This window comes from Apium graveolens, chromosome 11 (genome assembly GCF_009905375.1).
Source record: "Apium graveolens cultivar Ventura chromosome 11, ASM990537v1, whole genome shotgun sequence".
Classification (NCBI taxonomy): domain Eukaryota; kingdom Viridiplantae; phylum Streptophyta; class Magnoliopsida; order Apiales; family Apiaceae; genus Apium; species Apium graveolens.
This window is the reverse complement of record NC_133657.1, coordinates 202,051,029-202,060,653: the sequence shown is the minus strand read 5'-3', so window position 1 is coordinate 202,060,653 and position 9,625 is coordinate 202,051,029. Positions and strand designations below refer to the sequence as shown.

The window sequence follows — 9,625 nt, the reverse complement described above, 5'->3', positions numbered from 1 at the left end:
TAAACCCTAACTTTGTGCTATAAATATCCCAAGGGGAAAGGGTTTGGGGGTTACGCTCTCTTACACACAAAAACACACAAACAGTCACCCTGCATTTCTATCCATTTTCATTTTCCCCAAAACGAGTTCTTACTCTCACACCGGAGGCGCCGCGGGGCTCAAACACCCCTTCGGTGTTGTTTTGCAGACACCCCACAGTAGCTACACCACAATCACCGCAAAAGGTCGAGGCGCGACGTTGGAATGAGCAGCCCCGCACACCGGAGTTATCAAGTGCATTCATATGGACCTGTTATGTACTGAGAAATAAAGGGGCTAACGTATAAGGAGGTTGAGTTAATTTCATATTTTAGTTTCAAATCTCGATTTTCGGTTGAAAATTTAATAAAAGACAGCAGCATAGTCTATTATCCAAGAATTTAAGACACCGTTTTTGTTGAAACATACTCCTCGGTCTTAATTAATCTGTGTTATTTGATTTTTTGTATTCAATTTAACTTAAGAGTAAAATAAACACTAAACTTTTATTATTATAAAAACTAAAAAGTACTCCATATTAAAGTTACATGCACTTTATAATAATACAATTTTTATAGTTATTATCGATTATATATTGTATAATATTTTCAGTCAAATTTGGATTAATTTGATTATAAAAAGTCACACAAGACAAATAAATGAGAACGGAGGTAGTAATTCAATATTCAAGTTGGACCTTCTTTCATAATCGCGATCTACAAGTCAGTTCAAATTAGTTGTTCATTTTAATTTTTACACTTATCATAATTCTATTGAATATATTTACCGATAAATACACGATGCACCTTAAAATATGCGTAAAAAGAACGACCGAAATCCAGAAAGCTTTATAATCCTAACACAATCAATTATAGGCATGACGATAGTAGAATGTGGGGGAGAAACAATATAACCATACATCACGCTATTTTTTATCTTTCCAAATTTTCTGTATTTATAAATTAGAAAACAATAGCAATTTTTTATTGATCAAAAAGTCAAAGTCAAATGGCCCACATTTCATCAACCCCACTTAGAGTGGCCCCAACTACTTGGTCAAGACATTTATCTACCAAACTAGCAATTGGCTCCCTAGTACTTTTAACATCTTTCTATTAGTTTCACTCCTAAAATTTAGATTATGTGACTATTTCTTGCTATCATCATTGTCAATCTAATTTTAGATTCAGATGTGAATGTACTCACTTGGTTAGAATCTCATGATTTTAATATATGTTTGACTGATTCTAAGTTTCTAACTAGTCACTAGTAATCTGCTTTTTCAATATTAAATTCATCCCTTAATCACCTTAATATAGTGTTTAGAATCTTAAACTGGACCTTTTGACAATTAAGTCACACCTACACTTCTAATGATCTACAAAGGTGTCTAATTTTCTATGATTCAATAGCCACAATTGAATATTTTCATTTTTCTTTCCCTAATATATCTATCGAGTATTTACATTTTGTGATATCTCAATCCCAGCCACTGTTTTTTGACGAAAAACTTTGGCGTAAACTAAGTACAATATCCTGTTATGAATTTTCACTCGATGCTAAAACGTTCACAAAAATATAGATAACATAACTATTGCGCTATATTTCTGGCCTACGGTATGATTATCGAGCATGCATAACGAACTGCATACAAGCTAAGATTTATTATCTATGCATTTCAAACATTTGCATATTGACATATTTAATAAATATCATGTCATTGTGTGCTGCAAAATAAGAAACGAAATATTTGGAGGGGGGAGGGGGATTGAATATTTCCGAATCTTCACAAATTTAACTTGCATGAAGTTTGCTTTCAGAATAACATACAAGTTACCTTATGACCAGTAGAAAAGTTTGATGGCTCATCACATCATGTTAGATTGCAGTAGCTGTCTTGTACTTTCAGGCTTTGAGACAGATGACGGATGATACATCAACTATCTGGTATGGACTATAGGGTGGTCCAACTGGTTTGTGTTCCAGAAACTTAGTGGAGGAGAGCTTAATTCACATGATATGCTAATTGCCACCACATGAATGAATGGATTGACAAGGCACCTTTTCTCATTAATTTGAACATACTGTGATTTCTCCTCTTTATGAGATATTCTTTAATTGTTGCTGCTGGATATGGCATGTTATTTATCCGGTTAGGTGTGCGATACCATGACTATATCGCTGTTCAATTAAAAAAGAACTATCTAACTCTCGTGATGATGGCTTTGCACAAGATCTGCGAAGGTGATTCGTCCACATTTTCCAGCATCTAGGCGATCAAAGGTTTTGCAGATCTGTGCGATGTCTTTCTGAGATACTTTCTCCATCTCTTTAAGCTTGTATACAACATATTCCGATTTACTGCAGAAGGAATATCATTCAAAATCAGTAATTGGGGCATAAAGGTCATGAACAAATATAAGAAAAACAGTCAAACAGATTAATAGAAGTCATTAAAAAATATTAGTAGAACTTTTCTTGGCAGAATTGATCCCCGGATAAATGTTCTGATTATTGTTATTTACATAGTAACTGTTCATATGCTATATGTTGCACTATAATTAATGTCAAGTAAAGAGACGTGGATAAGAAAAATACGCTCAATGAAAAGAGCATGTCACTGAAGCAACATCACTGCAATCCGATAGCAGCTTCATCACTGATTAAAGGAAACCAAGTCTAGACAACATGAAGAATCTATACACCTTCTAAAAAAACAAGAAGAAAAACTGTCAATTATTGCCCTACATAGTCGCTTTAACTAATTCTACTAAAAAACAAAGATAAGAATGTTGCAACAACATATAAGCTCAAAACATGGTTGTTTATAAGTAACTGATTCACAAGCACACTTTGTTAAAATTCCCGTTTTGATAACACATTATTATTGTATACCTCTCTCAGTGTTTTCCATCCAAGTCTGGGTGGTGTAGTTGGTTTCGAACCCGGGCCTAGATATTTTTTTTAGAAAAAGAAACTAATTCTACACACATTTATTTATATACGCACAAACAAAAAAAGTGCAAGGATATAACAGTCTTTCATGATCACCAGTAACAAGTTTAAGTTACATTGTTCATCATCAGATTACAGAGTAGCCAAATAAGTTTGAACATAACCAGAAATATGTTCAAACTTCAAAGACAATGTCAGTCACTCTTGATACACAGTTATGTCAGCATGTGTAGCAGCAATTTACACTTCTACCATGATTACAGTGGCCAATGACAGTTTTTTAGGTGGAAAATGGGTGTGGTCCTAAGGCCCAAGTGGCAGCAATTATATAGTACTCCCTCCCCGTTTATCTAGGCCCCAATTCCTAACATGTGTGTCCCAAAACTTTTCTTCGCCTTCAAATAAAATGGTAAATAAAGTATTAATTAATATGAAGATTAGTTTATTTATTATGATTGAATGGAACTTGGATGTTTTTCCATGGACAAAACAGATGGGATGGAGGCAGTATATTAATTGTGTAAGAGCGATAAGTTTCATTTAAATTATATAAGATGTCTCGTGGTGGAGGAGTAAGGAAAGGTTGGTTTACAAGACAAACACTGATGATACTTGTCCGAGGGCGACACCACCAATATAATTTAAATTATAGTCATTTTCATGGTGGTCCAGCTAGTACAATTATATAACGACTGTAAACACCGCAGATAAAAAAAGATGCAGTAATATTCATAATCATACTAAAAAGAGCAAAAGAGCAGAGGTAGTAGAAAGGAAAAATGAGCCAGTACTCGATCCTTGTTATAATGTGGAAATGTGATTTTTGGCTGGGTATGCAAGCTAATAAACTTTTAAGTTTCCAGCTCTCTTTAAACCTTAAGGTGTTAGAAGGAAATATTAATTGGATAAAATATTATTATAAGTTTATAACACTCACCCTCACGCGAGAGCTCACTTTGGGTCGAAGAATAGATCACTGGAAGCCCATGTTTGGGGCAACTGCTAACCTTATTGTCTAAATTAAACAAATAAAAGTTTTAAGGGAGGAAATTTTAAACTCGAGACTTGGGACTCCCTTAACTAGCACCGTAAGGTATAAGAAAAACCGGAAACTTAACATGGTATCAAAGGTTAGGTTAGGAGAAGTTCTTAGCCCCAAAAAATTCACATAATTGAATTTAGGCACTATCTTGTAGATTACACCCTGCTCCTACTTACTCAATCTCGACCCCAAAAATGGGCTTTCATGTCGGGGGTATTAAAAAATATTTAATTTAGCCCTCCATGCACTTTGAGGTTTTAGGAGAGCTAGTAACTTAACACAAACAAATTCTTTTCTAGGAGGGGCACAATTTTGTCAATTCTGTCTCACCAACCTGCCAAAAGCTGCCTAACTATGCTTAGTACCATGAGATCCTGATTGATCACTATAGGCAATTAGGCATACTCAAAAGAGACTCTACAGAACATTATATATGTTTTATAAATTAAAATTTTAAAACAAAAGCCATAAGAATGTCTTTGGCAAGAGAGGTTTTAGTGGCTAGTACCCTGACATTCTCTACAGAACTAAGAACTAGCATAGCAGCAGTTAATAAACCGTGAGAGTTTCAGAAACAAAACAATCTTGTGACCTTTGTCTATTATGCGCATATTTTCTTAATAAAGCTGACTTAATAGTGGATGTCGCCAGTCTCTTCACAAAAACGATACAGTTACAATTTCACGTAACATTTCTGATTTTCAAATTATAATTGTGCTTGGAAAGAACAAATCATACCTCACGAAACCATTATTGTCAATGTCCGCTGCATGAAACTGAGAAACAGTCAAATCCTGACCAAGCACCCAATTTTCCATCTTCCTGTGACGCCTATGCACTCTAGCCTCTGCTAGGTAAAGAAATGCTCGAGCAACAGCAAGTGTAGAAACAAGCAACCAAAATGATGCAAAAACCCGACCAGCCATAGTGGAAAACGCTCTGTCTCCATATCCAACAGTAGTAACCGACATAACCGAAAGATACAACGAATCCAACCATCCAAGACCTTCAACAAAATGCATAACAGTAACTCCAACTCCAATACAGAGAACCACAACTCCTAAAGCCAACGCCACCTTCATTCTAATTCTCATCCTCCCTTTCTTAAAATCAATTATATACGATTGTCGATCCTGATCAACCCCAACTTTAACAGTTCTCAAAAGATGATTCTCTTGCAAATCAAGAACATAACTAACCATCCCGCTTAACAAAATATCAATAAATCCAAACCCAATCAACACAAACATAACCGAAAACAATTTCGTCGCAGTACTATTTGGAGTAATATCACCATAACCAATCGTACACATTGTCACAACACAAAAATACAAAGCATCGACAACCGGATTTGTTTCAATCGACCTAAAATTATCTTTATTCCACCAAAATATACCCACGCCAAGACACAAATACAAAATCAACAACACAACAGCCTGAGAAACAATCGAAGAAGACGAACCAAATTGAGGTGGTTTCGCCACAGCAGGGTTCACAAAATCATTAATCACAGCCATAGCCGGGGCAGTCTTGGAGCGATGAAGATTACTCTTCTTAAAATCAAAATCAATCAAACTATTCTGATGACTCTCACTTTGCGGGTCGATAAAAACTGATGTGGTACTCAAATCAGCAGAAACAGAATGCGAAAGGGAAAGTCTCGGGGAATTAAGGGTCAAATTCAAGGCATCAACAAAACTAGAAGAAGTCGAAAAATCTGTCGGGGATGCCCCAAAAATGAGTCTTTCTTTAAGCTCAGAAGCAGTAAAAGAGAATGATGAAGACACAGCATCATCTTCAGGAACAGGGAACAATATCGAAGGTATCGAAGAGGGTTTCGACAATCTTGCATTAGGGTTCTGAAGAAATGGTTCTGTATCCATAAGGGCTATTCCAAGATACAATCTTCACTCAACTGCAATACAAGAATTGTAATTATACAGTGGGTTTCGACATTCTTGCATTAGGGTTCTGAAGAAATGGTTTTGTATCCATAAGGGCTATTCCAAGTTACAATCTTTATTCAACTGCAATACAAGAATTGTAATTATACAGTGGGTTTCGACATTCTTGCATTAGGGTTCTGAAGAAATGGTTCTGTATTCATAAGCGCTAGTCCAAAATACAATCTTTACTCAACTGCAATACAAGAATTGTAATTATACACTACTTTTGCTATGTGGATCATTCAAATATGCAAAAATCTCGAACTTTTCTCAAGTAAAAAGCAAGAATTATAACATTCTTGCATTATTATTCTGAAGAAATGGGTGTTTATCCATAAGGGCTATTCCAAGTTACAATTTTTACTCAATTGCAATTCAAGAATTGTACTTATACACTAATTTTTCTATATGGGTCATTCAAATATGCAAAAATCTTGAACTTTTCTCATTTACAAAACAAAAATTACAACATTCTTGCATTAGGGTTCTGAAGAAATGGTTCTTTATCCAAAAGGGCTAGTCCAAGATACAATTTTTACTCAATTGCAATTCAAGAATTGTACTTATACACTAATTTTTCCATGTGGGTCATTCATATATGCATAAATTATGAAGTTTTTTGAAGTACAAAGCAAAAAGTACATGAAAAAAATAGCAAGAATCAAGAATTCAAGATTATACAGTAATGCTAAAACATGGGAGAGTAGTGTGGAGTAAAAATTGTGAGAAACTCAAGAATCATACCTTGTTTTTGTGCTAATAAGATTCTATCATATGGAGTTAAACTGAATGTGTATATATATACAGGATTTTTGTATGTATAGCTTGAATTAAGAGCTAGTGATTTAAGTGGCCTGATTGTTCCTGGGATGTGTGAGGCTGATGTAAAATGTTGAGTTGAGTATGATAATTGTTTTTTTAATATGATAATTGATCATGCTTTTATTATTTTGATTTTGACATTTTTCTACATAAATAAATAATTAAAATTTAATAAATTTTTCTTGACCAACATTTAAAATTTATTATATTGGTTATCTGTATCTTTTGCACTCTATCAGGGTCGTGCAGCCTACTGGCTGGCTCGCCCGTGATTCGATGAGTTAACGCATAGTATCACATAAGCATCATTGGAAGATGGGTCAATTTTTTAAAAATAGTCAATCGATCGATAAAAAAAATTATTAAATTTGATATTTTTTTTATAAATATTCAACTTTTTAAAATAGTTCGAGAAATTAAATTCATACCTCAAGCGATTAGTTTTGATTTCAAAAAACTGTAATTATGCATAGAAGTGCAAATTTGATTTTTTGAGTTTAATTTAATTGGAACCGAATTGACTTTTCTTTTTTTAATCAGTGTAAGTAATACCCCCGTTGATGTATTGGTAAAAGTTACAAAAAATAACCATATGTTTGATATATTTGATAAAGATAATTACTTCTATTTTTGACATATCTTAGGATGATGGTCAAAAATATCACTTTTTTTGAAATTTGTGACCAAAATACCAAATTTGAGAAATGCGGCCAAAAATACCGACGGAATATCCTTTCTCAGATTGGGTATTTGGAATACGCTTTCTCAAATCGGGTATATGCCCGATTACCCATTCTCAGATTGGGTATATGCCCGATTACCAATTCTCAGACTGAGTATTTCAACCAATTTTTTTTTTTAAAAGTTGAAATACGTTTTTTGAGATTGGGTATATGAAATACGCTTTCTCAGATTGGGTATATGCCCGAATACCCATTCTCAGATTGGGTATTTCAACTATTTTTTTTTGTTTTTTGTTTGAAAAATATTTTTTTTACAAAAATAAAAATAATTTTTTTTTGAGATACCCAATCTGAGAATGGGTATTTGATTGGTAAAAATGGCCAGAATATTGAAAATAGGTATTTTTGTCACTTAATCCCAAAAAAATATTATTTTTGTCATTATTTCAATATCTTGCCAGGTATCTTAACTTGTATAATCTATTTTGTTGATAGTAAGATATTTTCAGAAAAAGAAATATTCTTCAATTTTTCATTTTTAATTACCAAATTAAAAGACTATAATTGACTATAATTTTTTATTGTTAATTTAAGAGCTAGCCTGGCCTTCACCCATCTATCTATTATATATATAATACTGCAACATCAAGTTTTGGCGAAACATTTTATTCATGTGAAATTACTATTTTACCCCAATTTATTTTTACGTTATATAAAAATAATGTTGTCAAAGAGTTTCGAACCCAAGACCTCTATCATGAAATTAGAGCCCTTAACAAATTGAGCTAAAGACTCACTTGATAAAATAGAGAAAACAGCTTAGTATAATCATATGTAATATTTAATCTAATATTTATTTAGTATTGAAAGATGCAATGCTTTTGGATTAATGTGATTAACTTTTGTTGATATACTAACTTTATACCTGTAAGTTATAGCGGGATTATTAATATTATTTGTTGTGTTCGGCCTATATATAATTTAATATTAAATATAATAGTCATATAAAACAAAATAATTCGAGATATGGGTAACTAGCTCATTTTGATATACAAATTTTATACCCATGGCTACAGCGGAATTATTATTATAATTTAGTAAAAAAAATTGTTGTGCTCAGCCTATTTTTAACTTAATATTTATAATTTTATACCTGTAAGTTATAGCGGGATTATTAATATTATTTGTTGTGTTCGGCGTATATATAATTTAATATTAAATATAATAGTCATATAAAACAAAATAATTCGAGACATGGGTAACTAGCTTATTTTGATATACAAATTTTATACCGTGTGCTACAACGGAATTATTATTATATTTTAGTAAAAAAAATTGTTGTGCTCAGCATATATTTAACTTAATATTTATTTTTAAATTAATATAAGATAAATGATTAAAAATTTGGGTGATTAACTCATGTTGATATATCAAATTTATACATGTGGGTTACAACGTGATTACTATTAACAACATTATCTAGATGCTCACTTTTATTTTGTAATAACATTAGTTATTAAGCTAGATGATAATTTACTTTTATTTCGAAATTACAATTTTACGCCCGAATTCAAATAATTATTTAGAATTATTGTCGTCATTGGGAATTAAACCCAATATATATATACGTTTAAATTACAAACATCAACCAACTTAGTTATAGGTTCACTTATTTACTTTTTAATAACATTAATTATTGAACTAGATGACTATTTATTTATATTGGGTGTCTCAACCTATATAAAATTTACCATTTATTTTAGTACTTATATAAAATTAAATAATTCGAGACTTGGCTAATTAACTGAGCTTATATTTAATCTAATATTTATTTAGTATTGAAAGATGCCATGCTTTTGGATTAATGTGATTAACTTTTGTTGATATACTAACTTTATACCTGTAAGTTATAGCGGGATTATTAATATTATTTGTTGTGTTCGGCCTATATATAATTTAATATTAAATATAATAGTCATATAAAACAAAATAATTCGAGATATGGGTAACTAACTCATTTTGATATACAAATTTTATACCCATGGGCTACAACGGAATTATTATTATTATAATTTAGTAAAAAAATTGGTTGTGCTTAGCCTATATTTAACTTAATATTTATAACTTTATACTTGTAAGTTATAGCGGGATTATTAATG

The 9,625-nt window shown here is 32.1% G+C and overlaps 1 protein-coding gene across 4 annotated transcripts; it reads right to left on the bottom strand.

The window, feature by feature from the left end:
• Positions 1–1,667: 1,667 nt before the first annotated feature.
• Positions 1,668–6,875, bottom strand: LOC141697607 (two-pore potassium channel 3-like). 4 transcript variants are annotated; one of them, XR_012564784.1, is made up of 4 exons: positions 6,706–6,875; positions 4,754–6,154; positions 2,617–2,726; positions 2,240–2,379 (listed from the first exon to the last, which is right to left on the bottom strand). XR_012564784.1 is itself a non-coding variant. In XM_074502085.1 (3 exons), exons 2-3 carry the CDS (start codon positions 5,896–5,898, stop codon positions 2,223–2,225), a joined length of 1,302 nt encoding a protein of 433 aa, XP_074358186.1. In that variant the 5' UTR covers positions 5,899–6,154; positions 6,706–6,871; the 3' UTR covers positions 1,668–2,222. The 4 variants fall into 4 exon arrangements, 3 of the variants coding, with proteins under 3 accessions (XP_074358186.1, XP_074358187.1, XP_074358188.1); XM_074502085.1 differs by lacking the exon at positions 2,617–2,726 and having other exon boundaries at positions 1,668–2,379; positions 6,706–6,871; XM_074502086.1 differs by lacking the exon at positions 2,617–2,726 and having other exon boundaries at positions 1,668–2,379; positions 4,754–6,042; positions 6,706–6,871.
• Between the last annotated feature and the right edge of the window lie 2,750 nt (positions 6,876–9,625).

Excerpts from the sequence above, each read along its gene's own strand:
- LOC141697607 (XM_074502085.1), bottom strand. The coding sequence starts at position 5,898 with ATGGATACAGAACCATTTCTTCAGAACCCTAATGCAAGATTGTCGAAA. Across the intron at positions 2,380-4,753 it reads GACAATAATGGTTTCGTGAG|TAAATCGGAATATGTTGTAT; the intron begins GTATGATTTGTT and ends TTCCTTCTGCAG.